Genomic DNA, 22,984 nt, shown 5'->3' on the forward strand with positions numbered 1-22,984 from the left:
ACTGAGTCAACACTGAGCAGGGCTTTTCAAGTCAAGTCAAGTCAAGTCAATTTCAACTACATACAGAGTGCACAGTGAAATGAAACAACGTTCCTCCAGGACCATGGTGCAACATAGACACAGTGCATACAGAACACAACTGCAACACAACACAGTACAGACAGAGAATAATAAATAATTTAGGGTTAGTGTGCAAATTATGTAGTGTGTAATAAATATTGAATCCAGTGAGGTGGTAAAGTTATTTGTGCAAAATGCTTCCCATATTGTCTGGGGTAAATGGTTGGAGAGAGAGAGAGAGAGAGAGAGAGAGAGAGAGAGAGAGTGCATAGAACAGAACCCCCCCCCCCAAAAAAAAAAAACATCAGTTCAGTCTCTGGAGTTGAGAAGTCTGATGGCTTGGGGGAAGAAGCTGTTGCAGAGTCTGGTCGTGTTGGACCGGATGCTGCGGTACCTTCTTTCTGATGGCAGGAGGGAGAACAGTCTGTGTGAAGGGTGGGTGGAGTCATCCACAATGCTGGCTGCTTTGCGGATGCAGCGGGCGGTGTAAATGTCTATGACGGAGGGGGGAGAGACTCCGACGATCCTCTCAGCTGTCCTCACAATGTGTTGGAGGGTAGGCCAAAATTGGGGCAAAAATTGAAATGCTTCACATCAGACCCTGTGTGTCCTTGCTTTCCTGAGAAAACCTCATCACAAAAGATAATGTCTGAAGAATGCAAAACAACGTCCAGATAAGCCAGAGGCCTTCTCAGAAAGTGCTGCGGCCTGCTGTGTAAACATGGACAGGAGGAGGCCGACGCTGCACTGCTAAAAACAGTAGCAATGATCCTGAAGCTGAAGCTGCAGTTTTAACTGTATTTGTGTCCAATTTTAGTCTCTTTATTAGACGTTTAACCACAGCTGTAGTCTAAGTCTGCTGACGAGGAAGCAGCTTCTTACTTTTGAGAATAGGTAACAATAGCCCATCACAGAATAGAGGGACTTCTGGGTAAAGCGGGGCTCATTAGGATAGAGATCTTTAATCCGCTCTTCCTCCTCCCCTCACAAGAACACCCCAGCACCCCTCTGTGCTCCTTTCCTGTTTCTCTCTCTCTCTCTCTCTCTCTCTCTCTCTCTCTCTCTCTCGCTCGCTCTTGTCCTTCCCTCCCCTTTCCCTCTCTGCTATTCTCTCTTCCCCCACTATTTCTTCCCTCCTCTCTCTCTCTCTCTCTCTCTCTCTCTCTGTCTGTTGTTTTCTCGGTCTCATTAATGGCAAGGCTGAGTTTTTTTCAAAGCCCCGCCCCCTCCTCCAAAGAGGCGGGGTAAGAGACACAATAGGCTTTAATCACTCACATGTCCAAGCTTCTCTCACATGAGAGAGAGAGAGAGAAAGAGAGGGAAAGAGCAGAGTGTTTACTAGAGTTCACTAGTTCACCTCAGCTCACACTGAGCTACAGCTACAGGAGAAAACACTAGAAAGCTCAGGACCCCCTGGACAAACAACTCTGAACTGGACTGCAGCTGAAACTCCCCCCATTCTGAAATACTGGAGAAAGAAGACCAGCCTAGACCTTCACCCTCACCCTCGTCATCATCTTTATCATCATCATCATCATCATCATCGTTGTTGCGTTAGCCCAGGGTTCCTCCAGGCCCTGCTCTTGTGAACTGGTCATGGTTGGAGAGGTCAGAAGGTCAGGATGATTTCTCATTACCCGCTGGCCTCGCTGCTGCCCTGGCCTCCTCTACCACTCTGCCTGGAACTGGACCGTGATGGAGGAGGAGTGGCCCTGCAGAGATACCAGCCACGATCCCCGGAGAGCAGCACACGACACTGGGTCAGTTGCTGCACCAGTCTCCGTCTGTGTGTGTGCCATTTTCTGACGTGTATGTGTGTGTGTGTGTGTGTGTGTGTGATTGTTACCTGGTGGGTACTGGTTGACCGCTGTGTGACCACCTCTGGAGCCTATAGTGTAGCCTATAGTGGTGTGGTGGTGCTCCAGGGGGCCTAGGGTCTCCCCGTGTCCATGCAGGTTTCCCCACAGGTACTCCGGTTTTCTTCCACCTCCCAAAGAGGCACATGGTAGATGCTAAATTGCCTATAGGTGTGAGTGTATGTGTGTGTGTGTGTGTGGTATCCTGCAAAAGACTAATGCCTATTACAGGGGGTATTCCTGTCTTGTTTGCAATAATTATGGGTAGGCTCCGGACCCACTGAGACCCTGGTCAGGAAGAAGCATTTAAGAGGATGGCTGGATTTTATATTATTATTATTATTATTATTATTATTATTGCTGATGTCTGTGTGGAGTGGACTGATGATCATGTGGTCAATTAGTTTGTGGAAGTTAAGTCAGTAGATGCATCTGTTAAAATGAACCTATCAATAATATCTATACTACTGCAGGTAGCATTTGATTTAAACAGTGTGCCCCCCAGAGGTAAAAAGACCAATCAGTTCTGCTGCCTCAGTAACTCCGCCTCAATTAATGATGAAATACAGAGATTTTCCCTCTATTATGTCCTTCTATTACGTCACTGATCGCTGTGGCAACGTACAAAGCAGAAAAGCCTCTATTCGGCTCCTTTCCTAAAGAAACCTTCAAAGTCGATGCTTTCAAAGACCATTTTTTTGCTATAGTGAAGGGCCTTATTTGAAGATCCTCCACGTTATGTAAAGCTTCTGTACCAATTAAAGGTTTTCCGTTAAACCATATACAGCATAGGGCCCTGAGTGGACCAGCAGAATAAGGCCCTGCCACTCTGACCTGAGGATCACTGGTTCGAATACCGGTCATGCCCTTAGCCATCGGCATCTGGAGCCGAAGAGAGAGCACAATTGGCAGTCAATGGCACTTTCTCCCAGCATCATTTCAATGCAATGCTAAAGTGCCAGCACTGGTATCTGCTGGCGCGCCTGTGGCTCGTTGCATCGGCAGCAGGTTGGAAAAATAGGCGCTGATTGGCTGTGAATGCATTTTAGGGGGTGTGTGTCGGTCTTGAATTGCAGGTGTATTGGTTGGATAACTGGTTGGATAATTAATGGGAAAAAAATATTGGATAAAAGAACTGAAATAAAACTTTATTTATTTATTTATTTCATTTGCTATGACAGCAATGGTGGACTCTTTAAAGGTACCACAATTTAAAGAACCTTCCCAAGATGGAAACTAATAAAGAGCCGCAAGTGCTGAATTCAGAATACAGTGTATTATACTGGCAGTTTACTGCATTTCTAAGCATTAGTAGTTGCTGATAAGCAGTAGAGGTTTGGCAGGCAGGATTATTGTACTCTGACCTCTGTAACCCTGTGTTGATGACTGCACTCATTACTGTACGCGTGATGTGATAGGTGCTGTGCCTAGCATTTCCACACCATTACGGTTTCTCAGCGCGTCTTAGCGCCCCATACTTGGGCACGCTTAATGGCATCGGGGTCCTCTGATTAGCTCCACGTTCAGACTGTAAGATCCAGCCTTTATTCCTGAGGGGATGCCAGATCAGTTTTGCTATGACTGCAACAGTAAGCTCTTTAAAGTTGCCACAAAGAACCATGGTTCCTCTCACACTCTTAAAACAAGGGGTTCCATGACAGCTCAGCTCAAAGCAAGGTCCTTCACCATGGTGGAAAACCTCTTGGTCCTGCATCACATTCATCAATCTTCTCACACTGGCTACCAAGTATTCTTAGTACGACTGTGTGCCCCTTGCCATAGACCAATGCATTCGGTACCATGATGAATGTTGTTCAGAAAAATGCTGAAATGTGCTCATCAGTGTGGTTTCTGTGACTGGAACTAGAACCACAGTCCCAAATCAGAGCTTCAACCCAGTTTTGTGAGGTTGAAGACTTCCCAGAGCTCTGCATGTGTGGTCAGCATCAACTTCAGCCTTTTTCTTTAGTTTTAGAGCAAAGGTCCACCCTAAACTAAAGATCTGAAGATCAAGGTTCACCATGTTCTGGTTTCTTGTTTATTAGCTGAACTCAAGGCCTGAAAAGAAAATGCTGATGTAGAGAAGCAGATTTGCAAGTAGCTTAGGGATCAGCAGGCTGGCTAAAGCAGCCGCTGGGTTGCTGTGCTGCTGTCTGGTATGCTTGGCGCAAAGTACGAGCTGCTGGTGATACCGTTGTGAGTGTGATGATGAAGGCAATGCTTGGGCAGGGGTCAGTAGAAAGGCTCTTGAGGCACAGATGACCTTCCAGGAGAATATAAGAAGATTGATCTTCATGTTCATTTGAATGCAGACTCACACATATTGGTCTCACAGACTGGACTGGCTTGGATTTAATCCTTGAAATAAAGGTAGCTTTAACAAAAGAGGTTCTTTGGAGCTTTAGGGGAACGTGTTTGGTTCCCTCGGAGTGCACTTAAGAGGTATGTGTAGGACATATGTGTTATGAGATCTGATTTCTGAGTTAAAGAACCTTTATTTGAAGAAGAAGGAGGAAGGAACACAAAAGGACAAGCAGTTTGGTTCCCTGAAGAGTGGTCAAGTGGATGGTTCTTGAAAGAACCAGTTTCATGCCAATGATGTATGAAGAACCCTTTTAAAAGACCAAAGAACAACACAAATGTTCTAATTAAGCATTCCTGGAGTTGGTTATGTAAGGAACCATCTTCACCCTTTTTTCAGGGTCATTTCTACAGATAATAGTAGGGCCCGCTGGTTGGGTCTAGTACCAGAACGAATTGAAAGGGTCTAATAGTAGGGCACATTGAAAGGGTCTAATAGTAGGGCACTGGTTGGGTCTAGTACTGGAATTAACCGAAGTGTCTTATTATTACACAGCTCTTGTGCCTTAGTACCAGAACCTAACCATTCATCCTAGTACCAGACTCAACCAAGGTGTCTTAGTACTTGATCCAACCAATGCACTCTACCATCAGGCCCAAGCTGTACCTCCAAAGAACCATTCAGGAACCTTGCGTTGTAAAGTAAAGTTCAACCAAATGGAGCAAGAACAGTTCAGAAACTGCTATGAGGATGACGCTGATGATGATGATGATGATGATGATGACTTGAGCAGAGGCCAACAGAGCAGGAAAAAGCCAGATGTCAGCACTTCCTCAGCAGTTTAGAAGCACAGCTGACCCTTTGGCAGTGCTGACCTCTTCCACTTCTGCCCATTCAGGGAAATTCAGCATCCTGATTTTCAGTAAAGCATGAAGCGCTGGGCCTCAGGCTGTTCATGGCGGGAGGTCGTTTAATGCTTTGTTTGGTGTTGAAATATTTGTCAGCTTGTTTGGGACTCTCAGCGCAGCAGTGATGGTGTCCTTGTACTGTTTCGAGTCTGTGGGGTAAAAATAACAGCCATTCAGAACAAACTTCAGCGGCTTTCGTTTTTCACAGATGAAGCTGTTCTTCACTGGTTGCTGAGTGATCCCACATACTGGAAATAATGTTACTCAATTCTCAAAATCCTCCAAAAATCTCCAAAAAGGCAACTTTACATTGACGTATCAGAAAGATTTAATTTCTGGTAATTTTGGGACATTTCTATTGGTCCATTCTTTATGAAATTCTGATACAATTAAAATAATTATAGTATCTGGATAATGAAATCAATGATTGGTTGGGTCTAGTACTAGAACAAATTGAAAGAGTCTAATAGTAGGGCACGCTGCTTGGGTCTAGTACTGGAAAGAATTGTTAGGGTCTAATATTACACAGCCCTTGTGCCTTAGTACTAGAACCTAACCATTAATCCTAGTACCAGACTCAATTTGGTGTCATAGTACATGATCCAACAAATGCACTCTACCATTAGGCCCAAGCAATTCATCTTTAACCATAACAAGTAGTCCAAGTACTAGGCTCAAGCAATGTATCTTAGTACTAGACTCAACCAATGTATCTTAGTACTAGGCTCAAGCAATGTATCTTAGAACTAGACTCAACCAATGTGTCTTAGTACTAGGCTCAAGCAATGTATCTTAATACTAGACTCAACCAATGTATCTTAGTACTAGACTCCGCCAATGTGTCTTAGTACTAGGCTCAATCAATGTATCTTAGTACTAGGCTCAACCAATGTATCTTAGTGCTAGACTCCACCAATGTATCTTAGTACTAGACTCCACCAATGTATCTGAGTACTAGACTCAACCAATGCATCTTAGTACTAGGCTCAACCAATGTATCTTAGAACTAGACTCAACCAATGTGTCTTGAAACTTGATCCAACCATTGCACCCATTGTACTAGACCCTAACAACTTAGCATTTTCAGACACCCTACTCATTTGTCTTAGCATTAGACTAAACTAATGTATCCTGATACTAGACCCAATCGATACACCTTACTATCAGTCCCTAACAATTCCTTCCAGTACTAGACCCAACCAATGTACCTTACTATTAGACCCTAACAATTAGTTCTAGTACTACACGCAACGAATACACCTTAGTACTAGGCACAACCAAAGTTTCTTACTGTTACACAGTCCTTGCATCTTAGTACTAGACCCTAACAATATGTCTTAGTTTTAGACTCAACCACGATACCTTAATATTAGATCCAACTAATTATTAGCCTTAGTATTATCAGACACCCAGACCAAGGTGTCTTCGTACTAGACCTAATACCCCAATAATTTGTCTTAGCATTAGACCAAACAAATGCATCCTTATACTAGACTTAAGTATGAGCTGAAAATGCAGTTTTTGTATTTATTTATTTATTAAAGGGAAACGTTTTACATATAATTCCATTGTTTTATTTCTTTATGGGTCATTTTATTATAATTATAATAAAAATGGTGATACTGTGTACTGTGAAATTTACCATAAAACTGTGGCATTTTAGAGATCTGAAAATATAATTTGAAATTATCGTACCATTACAATCCTAACTGGTGGGTATGAATCAAAAATTTATATAAATAGGGATAACATAATAGGGGTCTCAACAGTAGTAGGTGTTTAGCCGCACTGAGCCGATATGGAGACAGAGCTGTTCAGAAAGGCATTATGCTTTTACTTTCACTACTGATGGACTGCTGATGGACGATACGGCCATCTTGAATTTCGAACTCGGGGTTGGTGAGACTCGCCCAACTTTCCGAGCAGGACATCCGACTACTTGGAACTCCGAAATTCCGGCATCCCAGATCAAATGGAATGCAGCATTGGTATACTTATGTGAAGTGTGGGACCTTGTATGGATAACCATGTAAAACCTCCAGCTGTGCTAGCATATTGGCCCTCCTAGGACGCCTCCCAGCCAATCACATTGCAGGGTCTGATCTAAGTGCGGTATAATATTACATACACACATATAACAAAAAATAGACACACGAAGGCCATGTACTGCAGCAGTGTGCTGAAGGGCCACCGCTGTGTTTTCATCCAGAGTAACGACACCGCAGGGCATCTTGGGAGCCGTTCGTGCAGCAGAGCTGTGTATTTTGGAGGCGGCTGGTTTTCAGCATATTTTCGAACCTCACTGCAGGATGACTGAGCACTGCCCAGCCTGCTGTTGCACCACAGTGTTGGCCGGCGGGGGTGGCGAGACTCTTGGGTATGATGATGAGACATGTTTACAAGAAGAAAGAAGAGGATGACTGTGCTTTCTGTGTGTGTGTGTGTGTGTGTGTGTGTGTGCGTGTGTGTGTAGGAAAGTTAGGGCGAGAGCTAGAATGACAGGCAGAGCTGCTCAAGCTTACTTTCCACTGCAGTGTGTCATAGATGAATAGAGAGAGAGCGAGAGAGGGAGAGAGGGAGAGAGAGAGAGAGAGAGAGAGGCATTCCTCCCTCTCTTTTATCTGTATTCTTGCTCACATGTCTTCCTAACACGCTGGACCATTTCCGACTATTGTTCCTCCAGAGAACACACACACACACACACTCAAATTCCAAACACATACTTAACATTGCTCAGGCAGACACACACACACACACACACACACACACACACATTTCCACATTAATAAATACTGTGAAGCAGCACCAATATACCAGCACACAGGACACCTACACTATATGTCCAAAAGTTTGTAGACACCTCTTTACCTTGCACCCACTACTGATGCATAAGTGATGCTGATGCACATGCACACAAACAGCTTGTTCAGTCCCTGTAGAGACGTATTGCCAATAAAATAGGACCTAAACCTGAACCATGAACCTGTTGCCACCGTGCTGCCTAATGCCAGGCGTGGGCTAGAGGGGTATAAAGACCCCCAGTGTTGAACTCTCTGGAATGATGAATGGTGATGCTCCATCCAATACTTTTGGGAAGAGTTGAGGATTTGGGGATGATGAGGTGGGGTGGTGATCCAGAATCTAGTAGAAAGCCTTCCCTGAGCAGGCCCAGTTGGCCTATTGAGTGTTGATTGGTCCGTGGTCTGTGTGCATTTTGGACACTGAGTAGTGTGGGGAACGATCTGTCACTCACTCTGGGTAAGCACAGAAATCAAACCCATGCACCCCAGTAAAATAGACCCTAGCAATTCTCTAATGGGACCATGGCTTAGGGGACAGGAACTGCGCTGAACTGCATGCAGTAAACTGAGTAAGACGTGTGTTCCTAGCTAACACTACATCCATGTAGACTGTGGTCTCACAGCAGTGCTGTTCCGCTGTTCGGACGTATCTAATCCACGTTTTTATGTCTGCGATACATAAACTGCAGCATCTGCTTAGTCCACCCAGCCCTTGACCTCCCCATAACTCCAGCGTCACAGAGCAGATCCTGTTTGTCCATAAAACTTCAATATAGTGCTGGTTAATGGCCCTGTTTTCTGGACTGGATAGCACTGATGTGCAAAGTCCAGCACACTTGAGGCGCAATAAACAGCAATACAGCCCTCAGTATCTGTTACAGCGAGCGAGCTGATCTCCGCGTTAGGAACAGGAGCCATGTGGCGCAGAGCTGCTCAGGTCGATAAACTCAAATAAAGAAGCTGTAAAAGCTGCAGTCCTGCTTGGCAACCTTGAGGCCTCAGAAGTAGGACCGTCGTCTGGACCCAAACCCGACGTTTTTGGGGGTTTCTTGAGAGTCACACACTCATTCGTACCCATACACAGTAACGGATAAATGTAAGATGTGAACAGATTCTAGATTAACTTTGTTTTAAGGCCCTCATATGGCTGTAATCCATGGTCATGTGAAGGTGACCCAAAACAACAGTCATATAAAAGGTTGAAAGCGAGGGCTGATTTAGCACATTGACTTTGATACTGAGTAGAAAGTGTTTTTCCTCTACTGTAAAACTTTTGTTAGCTGGCTAGCATTATGTTCTATATGAGTAAAAAATTATATATATATATATATATATATATATATATATATATATATATATATATATATATATATATTTATACAAAATTATTAAATATTTTATTTGTTTTTAAACAAATCAATTCAAAATGTTATTTACCTTTATTTTTAAAATGTTACTTTTATATATTTATGCAAAATTATTAAATATTTTATTTGTTTTTAAACAAATACATTCAATATTTTATTTACCTTATTTTTAAAATGTTACTTTTATATATTTATACAAATGTATTAAATATTTTATTTGTTTTAGATCATTAAAACAAAATGACCCAACTTGGAAGGCCAATTAACCAATCCCTGTACATGTGAACTCCCCCTTTCATTAGCAATGCCCCCAACACTAGGAGGGTGAAGACTAGCACAGTCTCCTCCTCCTCTCCTCAAACAGCTGCCGATGCAGCATTAGCAATAGTTATAAATATAAATATATAATATTGAAAGAAACAGAAATAGACATTATAAATATACATAACAAATATAAATACATTTATATATATATTATATTTATTTATTATTTTAAATGTTGTTATCACATTTATAAATGTTATAAATAGTTATACATGTAATTTTTTATATATTTATACAAATTTATTAAATATTTTATTTGCTTTAGATAGTTAAAACAAAATGACCCAACTGCATTGTCTCATGTATATTTGCTAATACAAACTTTAGAATATGCTGCATATGTGCTTGTATATGTGTGTATGTATTTATATGTGTTTACACACATTTTTTATATAAATGTATTTTTATGTTTATGTATTAATGTTCATTATCATAGCTGCATGGTTTTAGAGGTACTGAAACTGCCTCCCACCCTCACACACACTCACACACACACACACACTCACATTGCCATGATTCTACATCTTAGGCCTACTTGAAGCCCTCTAGCGCCAATATCCCGACTACGCTGAGTACCTGTGTTCCCATTATCCTCAGCAGGCTAGGCTTATGTTGATTGAACGGTTCCTGGTAAATCGATGTGTGAAGTGGATGTGTGATGGTGCAGGCAGAAGCTCCACTGGCTACTTCAAAAATGCTGCTGAAATTTGTGCTGCATGGCCAACACCCTGCAGTCCTTCTGAGTGTTCACTTTTGTCGGACATGAGCATATTTGGGATTCACTGGAAAAGTATGGGTGCAGTCCAGTGACTGCTAGTAAACTCTGTGTGTTGTAGGGAAACAAAAGGGTCAGCAGCGTTTCCATGTTAGCGGCAGGCCGCGAGCGCGTGCTCTAACTCTGCTCTGAATTTAGGAGTTGCGGACGAAGCATTTTTCACATCTGTAGAACTTCCTGTTTTTTTTTTTCTGTGACCAGAAAAAGAAGTGCACATTTGTTGAAAGTGACGCCACTCGCGCTCGCTGCCATTTCCTTCTGCTTCTTTTCGACTGTTTTGATGATTCATTCATTCATGTGTTTTAGAAACGAGGCTCAATCAGATGGAATCGATGGTTATTAGATAGCGAGAAATGGAGCACAAGGAGAAGATGCCTTAGTGGAATTGTAGCTGGAGGCTGTCTGGTTTCTAGGCCAGTTCTCTGGAGTTTGTCATCTGCGTTACAGGCCCTTTAGTGTTGGATTATTTTAGTTAGGAATAACAATGGATGTCCTTGACTCAGGGCCGGTTCAAGCCTTTATGGGGCCCTAAGAAGATTTTACATTTACATTTAAGGCATTTAGCAGATGTTCTTCTCCAGAGCAACTTACAAAAGTGCTTTGCTATTTACCCAAGAAAAACCTCAGCTAGTTTGAATAGACTAATAATTCAAAGATACTCTCAGAAGAGGAGGGTCTTCAGTCTGGGTTTGAAGACAGTGAGCGTTGGACTCTGCTGTTTGGACACCCAGGGGAAGTTCGTTTCACCACTTCGGTGCAGGACAGGAAAAGTTTGGACGCTTGTCTTCCGTGAATCTTAAAGATTGGCGGGGTGAGTCGAGCCGTACTTGAAGCTGGAAGGGCTCTTGGTGCAGATCGGCTTTTGACCATCACCATCATTCCAGGTTTTGAGTTTGGGGACAGGCCTTAATAACCCCACAATAACTGACAGACGGATGCTTTATAAATATTACATAGTTAATAATCGGCTGCTTTGTACAGAACGGACTGTTTGGGGCCTGTAGTTCCCAACCCTGATGCTGGAGGTCAGCATCATCCCCAACTCCACAACTTATCCCAAAAGTATTGGATGGAGCTCCACCATCCATCATTCCAGAGAACACAGTTCTTCCACTGCTCCACAGCTCAATGCTGGGGGGCTTTATACCCCTCTAGCCCACACCTGGCATTAGGCAGCAGCATGGTGCCAATAGGGTCATGTTTTTCTGCTCCAGAGAGTCCTATTCCATTGGCAGTGCTTCTCTACAGGGACTAGACTAGCTGTGTGTGTGCATTTAAAGTAAATAGCTGAATGCTTTCATTAGAAGGGGTGTCCACAAACATTTGGACATATAGTGTATATGGTAAACAGGGCCCTGCTGTGTGGCCTCACTGTTGGTTGGGCCGTTCTGTGTAAATAACTGATGAATAAATAAATAAGCTGGTGTTCCTGTTCACACTTTTACACTCAGCATGTGATTCAGGTCAGCAGGGGGCGGGTGGGGTGATGATGGTGGGGGTGGTTGCTGGTGCACGGAGCGAGTGGTGCAACTGTTGTCACCCTTAGTGTAAAATAACTCAACTGGGGCAGAAACTCATTAACCCATATGGGGAAGGGGACGTGGTGAGGGGGGTTAGAGTGGCAAGGCGCTGTAGTCATTGTGCGTGTGTTCAATATTTATTTATTTATTTATTTATTTATTTATTTGTATCTATTTCTAGATATTTTACTGGTCTGATGTCAGCAAAGTCTCACTGCACTGGTAGATAATTATACTTCCCTTAAGCATGAATTCTTCAGATACATATTATTATTATTATTATTATTATTATATAAAGTGAAATGATTATTAATAGTAATTCCAGCTTCATAAAATATGCCATAGAATACATGTATTATTTATTATTAAGTATTTTACATTGTTTAATGTAAAAAAAAGTAAGTATATGACTTCAGTTGGGGTTCAAAATGCACATATGCAGTTTTCCAAGCCTATTTACCACCCTGTTATTTTGTCTTGGTCAATGAAACATGCTGATGAGGCCTCTTGGGAAAAAACATGACAACCTCTGCTTTTATTGGCTGGTTTATGTCAGCATGACGGATCACAGGAGCATGGCCTAGCCTAGCCTAACTGTAGCAGGAACATAGTGATTCCTTGTTATTATTTTAGCAGATCGTGTTGCTGTGCTCTCAGTGCCTTCTTGGTGCAGTGTGCTGTTAGCAAGCTGAAGAGATTGCAGTCATTCAGCTGGGTTAGCTTTTAGCCTAGCACTAGCTTGCTTTAACAGCTTTTCCCGACCAGCCTTTCCCTTGCCTTCTCTGGTTAGCCTTTTGTGTTAGCTTTTAGCATTTAGCCTTTTCACATGGCATGCCCCCCCATCTTCCATGCACTGGGATGGCTTTCCCCGCATACCCACAGCAGTGCTTCCTTCAGGCCATTTTGTCTTGTCTCCCTTCTCTGGACAGCCTAACATTAGCTTTTAGCTTTTAGACACTCCTTCTAATGAATGCATTCAACTACTTCAAGTTGCACTGACTTCCATTGCTGAACCTATTGGCAACATGCCTAATGCCAGGCCTGGGCTGGAGGGGTATAAAGCCCCCGAGCATTGAGCTGTGGACCAATGCTCCTCTGAAAAACTAGTAAACAGACTTCCTCCCTGGACAGTAGAGACAGTTACTCCAACAAAAGCAGGATACACTCTTTTTTAAACAACCCTGATTTCAGAGCAGGTGTCCTAATACTTTTGTCCATAGCATAGTAGCACTTTTGCAGTGATACAGTAAGTGTGAGGAGAAGGACAGTTCTGTGTATGTGTGTGAGCTTGCCTGGATTATAGTATGTGTTTGTGCATACATTACTGTATGTACTTGCCTGGGTGTGTGTCTAGTTGTGTGTGTGTGTGTGTGTGTTATCTAACATGCTTTGGTTTGCGGTTGGTGCGGAGTGAGTATTAGCCCCAAATGATCTCATACATTCTTTTAGACCCTCAAACCCCCACAGGAATATCTGCACACACCCACTCAGGCCTGTTCAGTTACACTTAAGCTGGAATGCACCATCCGAAAGCTTTACCGGAACTGCAGGGGTGGGCCGAAAATAAGCCCACTTTACTTTTAAAGTGTAGCCGTGATCAGTTTTTCGAGTGTGGTACTTTAATTTCCACTCACGTGAGGAAGCGTCGCCTTTTTACTCAGTTCCACTTTTGCTGCTTCACTTTACTTCCTTATTCTGTGCTTATTCTTTTTTGTTGTGTTGGTTCTGTACTTTTGCTTCTTTGGTGTCAATATTTCACTGAAATAATATTTTCACTTGAGTTTGGGTTTTTATGCTACGGTGCTCCACTCTGCTCCACCCTGCTCCACTCTGCTCCACTCTGCTCTACCCTTCTCCACTCTGCTCCACTCTGCTCTACCCTTCTCCACTCTGCTCTACTCTGCTCCACCCTGCTCCACTCTGCTCCACTCTGCTCTACCCTTCTCCACTCTGCTCTACTCTGCTCCACCCTGCTCCACTCTGCTCCACTCTGCTCCACCCTGCTCTACTCTGCTCCACTCTGCTCTACCCTTCTCTACCCTTCTCCACTCTGCTCCACTCTGCTCCACCCTGCTCTACTCTGCTCCACTCTGCTCTACTCTGCTCTACTCTGCTCCACCCTGCTCCACTCTGCTCTACTCTGCTCCACCCTGCTCCACTCTGCTCCACTCTGCTCCACCCTGCTCTACTCTGCTCCACTCTGCTCTACCCTGCTCCACTCTGCTCTACCCTTTTCCACTCTGTTCCACTCTGCTTTACCCTTCTTCACTCTGCTTTACCCTGCTCCACCCTTCTCCACCCTGCTCCACCCTGCTCTACTCTGCTCCACTCTGCTCTACCCTTCTCCATTCTGCTCCACTCTGCTCTATCCTTCTCCACTCTGCTCCACTCTGCTTTACCCTGCTCTACTCTGCTCCACCCTGCTCTACCCTTCTCCACCCTGCTCTACTCTGCTCTACTCTGCTCTACCCTTCTCCACCCTGCTCTACTCTGCTCTACTCTGCTCTACCCTTCTCCACCCTTCTCTACTCTGCTCCACCCTGCTCTACCCTTCTCCACCCTTCTCTACTCTGCTCTACTCTGCTCTACCCTTCTCCACTCTGCTCTACTCTGCTCCACCCTGCTCTACTCTGCTCCACTCTGCTCTACCCTTCTCTACCCTTCTCCACTCTGCTCCACTCTGCTCTACCCTTCTCTACCCTTCTCCACTCTGCTCCACTCTGCTCTACCCTTCTCTACCCTTCTCCACTCTGCTCCACTCTGCTCCACTCTGCTCTATCCAGCTCTACCCTTCTCCACTCTGCTCCACTCTGCTCCGCTCCACTCTGCTCTGCTCCACTCTGCTCTACCCTTCTCCACCCTGCTCTACTCTGCTCTACTCTGCTCTACCCTTCTCCACCCTGCTCTACTCTGCTCCACTCTGCTCTACCCTTCTCCACTCTGCTCCACTCTGCTCCACTCTGCTCTGCTCCACTCTGCTCTACTCTGCTCCACTCTGCTCCACTCTGCTCTGCTCTGCTCTGCTCTACCCTTCTCCACTCTGCTCCACTCTGCTCCACTCTGCTCTACCCTTCTCTACCCTACTCTACCCTTCTCCACTCTGCTCTATCCAGCTCTACCCTTCTCCACTCTGCTCTACTCTGCTCCACTCTGCTCTGCTCTGCTCTGCTCTACCCTTCTCCACTCTGCTCCACTCTGCTCCACTCTGCTCCACTCTGCTCTACCCTACTCTACCCTTCTCCACTCTGCTCTATCCAGCTCTTCCCTTCTCCACTCTGCTCTACTCTGCTCCACTCTGCTCTGCTCCACTCTGCTCTACCCTTCTCCACTCTGCTCCACTCTGCTCTATCCAGCTCTACCCTTCTCCACTCTGCTCCACTCTGCTCTACCCTTCTCTACCCTTCTCCACTCTGCTCCACTCTGCTCCGCTCCACTCTGCTCTGCTCCACTCTGCTCTACCCTTCTCCACCCTGCTCTACTCTGCTCTACTCTGCTCTACCCTTCTCCACTCTGCTCCACTCTGCTCCACTCTGCTCTGCTCCACTCTGCTCTACTCTGCTCCACTCTGCTCCACTCTGCTCTGCTCTGCTCTGCTCTACCCTTCTCCACTCTGCTCCACTCTGCTCCACTCTGCTCTACCCTTCTCTACCCTACTCTACCCTTCTCCACTCTGCTCTATCCAGCTCTACCCTTCTCCACTCTGCTCTACTCTGCTCCACTCTGCTCTGCTCTGCTCTGCTCTACCCTTCTCCACTCTGCTCCACTCTGCTCCACTCTGCTCTACCCTGCTCTGCTCCACTCTGCTCTGCTCTGCTCTGCTCTACCCTTCTCCACTCTGCTCCACTCTGCTCTTACCTCGCTCTACCCTGCTCTAATTGTAATATGGAAAGGACGCATAACACTGCAACACTTTTGGGAAACCAAGTTCAGACCAACACTGCTTTGTTGTTGCCCACGCACTCCCTCTCTTTCTCTTTTTCTTTCTTTGTGGTTCACCCTGATCCCTGTCATGTGGCCTGGCTTACTGCTCACTCGGGTGGAGAGGAAGGGGGGGGTGCGGGTTAAAGGGCCGACGAGGGTCCGGCATCGTCCACTAGATAAAGGATTAAAGTGTCTGTTCAGCAAAGACATGAGTGAATGCGTTAGAGCCTTCAGTCCCAGAGTTCACTAATAAACGTATTAGTCTAGAACACAGTGATTCAGCAGTCCAGCAGCAAAACATGGTCTATCTGTCTATCTACCGGTCTGTCTATCTATCTATCTGTCTGTCTGTCTGTCTGTCTATCTATCTGTCTGTCTGTCTGCCTGTCTGTCTGTATCTATCTATCTATCTATCTATCTATCTATCTATCTATCTATCTATCTGTCTGTCTGTCTGTTTATCTGTCTATCTATCTGTCTGTCTGTCTGTTTATCTGTCTGCCTGTCTGTCTGTCTGTTTATCTGTCTGTCTGTCTCTCTGTTTATCTGTCTATCTATCTATCTATCTATCTATCTATCTATCTATCTATCTATCTGTCTGTCTGTTTATCTGTCTATCTATCTGTCTGTCTGTCTGTCTGTTTATCTGTCTGTCTGTCTGTCTATCTATCTATCTATCTAATGTTCTGTAGGTCTGTCTATCTATCTACCAGTCTGTCTATCTCTCTGTATGTCTAACTGCTTTTTCCTATTCATCCATTTATCCATCTGCCCACAATGGTATCACAGCTTGGGGCAGATGGTGTTGTTTCAGCAGGGGCTCAAACTGACCGAGACTGATCAGGCTAATTTAAGCCTTTGAGCTCAGGGGTCAGGTCTGCAGCACACCGCTGATGTAAAGATGAGCTTTTCTAATGTTAGAATCAACAATAATGTGTTTTTTTTTTAAGCAATTCATTTCATTAAACTGAATCATCGTTTCCTAAAGAATCACAATTCAACTGAATCACTGTGTGGTCAGAGATTTTCACCCAGACTGGCTACCATTGCCCCAATCACCATAAACAACTGCTTTCTTCCTCACCACTGCACACACACAGCCTGGATTATCCCCTTTTCCCTCAGTCACTTGAACCATAGCGAGTCCAAACTGATTAGGATCCCCCCACTGACCCAGCCTGGAGCTGATTCCCGTCGCCCACACAGCGGCTAATCCCCACAGACAGCCTCAATCTTACCCAAACAGAATGATCAGTGCTTGGATCGTTTGGATCAATGTGCTACCAGCACTCAACCCAGATTCTATAATCAGACTTTCTGGACTGACTGATTTAGTTTAGTCGAGACGTTTCTTAAAATCCCTGTTTTATAGTGTTTAATATCTGATAATCCAGTCTGATCTCCTCCCTGACCAATCAGCTCCCAGCTCCTTTACAACACTGCAGTCTGATCACCTCCTGTGTGTGTGTGTGTGTGTGTGTGTGTAGTGGTACACACTCTGGACTGGTATCTGTGGTGGTTGTTGGTCTACTGGTGTGTAATAACTGTTGTATAGTGGGTGAATGTGCTGTGTGTGTGATTTGGGTTTCTATAGCGTGTGTGTGTGTGTGTGTTAGCATTAGCGTTAGCCTCCACTCGGTTCTGAATGGGTTCTTCAGTGCTGGTTTATAAACAGAGAAAGGCGAGTGAATGGTTCTCCGGTTCTCCCGCTGGTAAAACAGAGCGTTTCAGTGAGAATTTTATAAAGGGTCAGATATTATGGTCTGTTTTGAGGTTCCACTGTAAAATAGCTCCAAACTGCAGAACCTCAACTCCTTTATTTACCTTCTGAGAACGTCCGCACTGCTGCTGCTGCAGCCAGCTGGGTAATAATGTCCGTTAATGGCTCCTTGGGGCCACCAGATGGCGCTTATTGATTAAAACGAATACTCTGGAACAGGATTGATATTAAAATTGCTGATACCCGATCTATTCATGGATCGGCCATCCCTGGCAAAATGTACAAACTTTCAGCTGTTTTTAACAAACCAATCAAACAAGACCAGTTTAAGTAGCTCAACACAGCTAATATAATGAGTGTCAGTTTTAATGACTGTTTATTTTTAGTTTCTAGATTGTGATTTTTTAGTTTATATAGTTTTTTTTAGTTTCTAGATTGTGATTTTTTAGTTTATTTAGTGTTTATTTTTAGTTTATAGATTCAGATTTTTTAGTTTATACAGTGTTTATTTTTAGTTTATAGATTCTGATTTTTTAGTTTATACAGTGTTTATTTTTAGTTTATAGAATCTGATTTTTTAGTTTATTTAGTGTTTATTTTTAGTTTATAGATTATGATTTTTTAGTTTATATAGTTTTTTTAGTTTATAGATTGTGATTTTTTAGTTTATTTAGTGTTTATTTTTAGTTTATAGATTGTGATTTTTTAGTTTATACAGTGTTTATTTTTAGTTTATAGTTTCTGATTTTTTTGTTTTGTATAGTGTTTATTTTTAGTTTATAGAATCTGATTTTTTAGTTTATACAGTGTTTATTTTTAGTTTATAGATTCTGATTTTTTTGTTTTGTATAGTGCTTATTTTTAGTTTATAGAATCAGATTTTTTAGTTTATACAGTGTTTATTTTTAGTTTATAGACTATAATCTTTTTATTTTATAGAGTTTTATAGAGTATTTTTTACACAAACGATTGCAACTGTAACGACTGCAATTTCCCTCATAGGATCAATAAAGTGTTTCTGATTCTGATCCTAGGTACGCTCACCATCCCAAACCACCCACCACCATACTGCGCCCCTGCTTCTGGGACAGTCAAATAATAATAATTCTCCAAAATTGCAGCTTTACAGGAGAAGAAACAAACCTTCTCAGTGGAAGTCATTTTGGAGCATTCCTATTGGTCCATCCATCAGGAATTATGTAAAAAAGTGGAAAACGACACAAATGGAGATACAAGGTTTTGCCTAAATCATATGTACTGTTTATATTTCCAAAATAGTGGTGAATTCCAAAATGTGACAATCTCAGACATGGAATTTGGCCTTTGCCTTTTACCCATCAGTGCCATTAACACACACACACACATACACACACACACAGGGGCCGCCAGGGTTACAGACCTTGCTCTAGGGCCCAACAGTAGCAGCTTGCTGAGGCTGGGTCTCAAACCCACAGCCCTGTCGTCAATATCCCAGCGTTCTAACCACTGAGCCAGCGCTGCCCAACTCTGGTTCTTTAGGCTCTTATCCTGTGACGGTTTACTATGGAGGAGCTTCTGTGAATTTGGGAATCGGAGGATGACCACACGGTGCAGTCCCTGTGCTGCTAGCCACTTGTTGTCCTGCCACTTTTGTTGTCTCTGAAATCTCTGACTGGAGACTTAAATCCTGCTAGATTTACAGGCTGAAAGGAATTCCAGGGCAGTAAAACCTGCTGCAGGACATTTCTTGGCACAGTTTGCTCGTCTGCTAGCCAGAATGGTAAACGTGGATTGTGCTGACTCTGAACAAAGCCATGTCACACTGCCCTCTACTGGACAGTGCAGCCAGGGGGTGCTGTATTGAGGAGGGGAATGATAGGGACTGATAGGGACCCTAAAATGTATTACTTGAATACTGTGTAAGAACTGAACTTCTGGTTGAGTTGTGGGGCCCAGTCAGTGTATCATCTTTCTAGGGGCCTAGAATCCCTGGCAGCGCCCCTAGTGGCCGTACATCTCTCGCACGCTCTCTCTCTCTCTCTCACGTCTGTGCTCCTACTCATGGTTATTCCCTGTCAGGGAGAAATGATGACTGGAGTGGTTTCTGGGAAGACAGCGAGTGAGTGAGTGCGTGTGTGTGTGTGTGCGTGTGTGTGTGTATGAAAGAGAAGGAGAGAGAGTGCCTGCGCAGTAGTCAGGTCAGCTGATGCTTACGGAGGCTTTTCTTACCACACAGTTTCACAACAGCCGAGTTTCCATTGCGCCTTTTCCTCTGCCCTGTGATTCCTCTCTGAGCTGGAATAGGGAAGATGCACCCTTTCGGCGTTCGGCCGTGTTGTGGTTCTTCTTCGTCAGAAACCCGCAGCCAGGCCGCTTTCGTTTCTGCTCTGCTGGGGTCTGAGCTGTCCAGCAGCAGGGTTATTTACGGTGTTAGGAAAACGAAACAGTACAGAAGTGTGATCATGGGAGGGGAGTGTAAACACAGGCAACAGTGCTGACAAAAGTATTGGGACACCTGCTCGCACCATTGTGTTTCTTCTGAAATCATGCTTTTATTGGAGGAACTGTCTCTACTGTCCAGAGAGAAAGGCTTTCTGGATTGTGAATGAGCATTGCTGTGAGGATTTGATTGCATTTGGCAACTAGAACTTAGGGTTACTAGGGTTAGGGTTAGGGTCAGTATGTTGGATGATCGGTCACCACCCCACCTCATCATCCCCAACTCCCTAACTCCTCCCAAAAGTTCTGGACGGAGCATGACCATCATCAGCGTTCCAGAGAACACAGTTCTTCCACTGCTCCACAGCTCATACCTTAAACACCTTAAATGTCTTTACCTCTCTCCCACCTGTAGGGGGAGCCCATGAGCATAAAAAAAGCAGTTCTCACATAATGCTGCTTTAAAGGAGCTGTATACGATTCTGGAGAACGACTGTTGATATTTGCACTTAACAGCAAAGCCAACACATTTCCCCTACCTTCAGTGCTCCTTCTGAAGCTCCGCCCACCCCCCACCCCCACCAATTCATGCACGTTGTGGGTTAGCAAACTGTTGCCACAATTGCTAACACTGCAGGGACAGAGCAACACCCTCATCCCTTTTCATCCCTTTCCTTTCAAGTTTTGGAGGTCTCTCCACCGTCCAAGCACCTCACCAGTGTTTACACATGTCCCCACGTCCTGTGCACGAAAACGAACGCCCCCTGTTGCTGATGACTGGAACAGTGTTGTGCCAGGCCTTTTTCCAGGGTGCAAACAGACTGGAGACTTAGCGAACTGTGAGGAAGCTGTTTACTTTACAGGAAGCAAACTGGTCTAAAAATCACATAGAGCTCCTTTAATAAAAGCATATTAAAGAACACATATTCTCCACTAGTCTCTAACAGCACATCACAGAATACAGGGGCTGATATCTCAGTGAGTTCATTTTTACAGGCCTAATACCGAGGTCTCTGCCAATCCCTAGAGCCTCTAGAGCAGTCTGACAACCCTGACTTCGAAGGGAGCCATTTCTTTTATGATCTGGAGGGACGAGCCTTCAGTTTGGGATTTTTGCGACTTCACTGTAAGACTCTATTCAATAAAGCAGCATCAGCCGAGAGAACACCGATCTCAGAAGCTGCTTATGCCGTTACTTGCACACCCCCTGTATGAGTGTCTCTGTGTTTGACAGTGGGAACACGGCGGTCCTCTCTGGGGTCAGGTATGAGGCTGCTGGCTAGAGTCGGAAAGCTACAGGCAGGAAGCGGCAGATTTCCTGGAATGCGTGTTTCCCTCTGCAGCCCAGCAATAACAGCAGCAGCAGCCTGTCTCTCTCCAGGCCCGAGCGTCACCATCGCTCTCTGGGCACTGGCTTTTAGAGAAAGAGCGAGAGTGTGTGTGTGTGTGTGTGTGTGTGTGTGTGTGTGTGTTTGTCCATGTCGACTGAACTGTTTACAAATGCAGGCTGCAGGAAACTCCCTCCAACCCCAACACCCCCCCACCCCACCCCCCTCAAGCTAAACAGTCGGTGAAACTGGGCTGGGAAGGGGTTCCTCAGGTAGACAGTTTCACATTTCTCATAATTGATATTAAATCTTTAATTTAAGGGAGAAGTCATAAAAGCATATTTCATATTTATAAATAATTAGTCAATATATGCAATATCTGCCCATTTGAGTTCTTTTTAAGGTGCAGTTAATCTCATTTAATGGCAAATTATTTTGCTTGCTTCCGAATTGAGCTTACAAATGGTAAATACATATTATATACACTATATGGACAAAAGTATTTGGACACACCCCTTAATTATTGTGTTTCATCCAGCCCCATTCCACAGGTGTATAAAATCAAGCCTCTAGCCCTGCAGTCTGCCTTTCTTCCACACATCAGTGAAAGAGTGGGAGGTTCTGAAGAGCTCACTGAACTCCAGCGTGGTTCTGTATGTAATAGGAGACACCGCTGCACCAACAACAACAAGTCAGCTGGTGAAATGTTATAATTTCTTCCCTCCTAGATCTTCCTCCATCAGCTGTGAGTGGTATTATTATTGAACAGTGGAAGAGTTTAGGAGGAACAGCTCACAGAGAGCAGCTCAGTGTCCACCGAGTGTCTGTCAGACCACGTAAAGTTACAGAGCGGGGTCAGGGCCGAGTGCTGAGCTCAGAGCAGAGTGCAGAAAAGCCTCCAACTGACTCCATAACTGCAGCAGAGCTCCAGACCTGCTGCTGCTAGTAGAGCTTAGAGCAAAGGGGGACCAGCTTCGTATTAATGATAATATCTATAATATAATGATGCATAATTTATATACTGTGATTTAGTATAGTATAATAATATATAATCATATAATATTACATATATATATATAGTATACTTATATACTTCTAACTAACTCTATCATAACTTTACAACAATTCTGCTGGATTTTCACTCCAGTTGCTCCTTCACACAACCTGTGAGATTGATTGCTGTGTGAGTGTGTTTGTGTGTGTGTGTGTGTGTGTGTGTGAGTGTGAGTGTGTGTGTGAGAGAGAGTGTTGTTACAGGAGCACTTGACATTTCTCCAGGCCATGTTTTTGCGTAAAGTGATGACATCACTCAGCTCAGTGAGAGAGCAGCTGTCCCCACAGGGGCCCAGAGGTCATGACATTTCCCACTCTCTCTCTTTCTCTCTCTCTCTTTTTCTCTCTCTCCCACTTTCTCTCCCAATCTTTCTTCCCCTCCTTCCCTCTGTCTCTCCCAGCCTCTCTCTCAATTTCTCTCTCTCTCCCACTAGCTCTCACCCTCTCTCTCCCATTCTCTTGCTCTATCTCTCTCTATTTCTTTTACTCTCTCTCACCATCTCTCACACTCTCCCTTTCTCTCTCTCTCCCAATCTTTCTTCCCCCCTCCCTCGCTCCCTCCCTCTCTCTCTCTCCATCAATCTCTCTCCCACTTTCTCTCCCAATCTTTCTCCACCCCCCCTCTCGATTT

At 44.3% G+C, this 22,984-nt stretch overlaps 1 protein-coding gene across 1 annotated transcript in view; it reads left to right on the top strand.

Annotated features, from left to right (window-relative positions):
* Positions 1–1,347: 1,347 nt before the first annotated feature.
* rgl1 (ral guanine nucleotide dissociation stimulator-like 1) overlaps positions 1,348–22,984 on the top strand; it is a 51,335-nt gene continuing 29,698 nt past the window's right edge. The window contains exon 1 of the mRNA XM_072681372.1: positions 1,348–1,820. Coding sequence (XP_072537473.1) covers positions 1,683–1,820 — 138 coding nt within the window. The 5' untranslated portion in view covers positions 1,348–1,682. The remainder of the gene's footprint in view (positions 1,821–22,984) is intronic.

Source organism: Salminus brasiliensis, chromosome 6, assembly GCF_030463535.1.
Source record: "Salminus brasiliensis chromosome 6, fSalBra1.hap2, whole genome shotgun sequence".
Classification (NCBI taxonomy): Eukaryota; Metazoa; Chordata; class Actinopteri; order Characiformes; family Bryconidae; genus Salminus; species Salminus brasiliensis.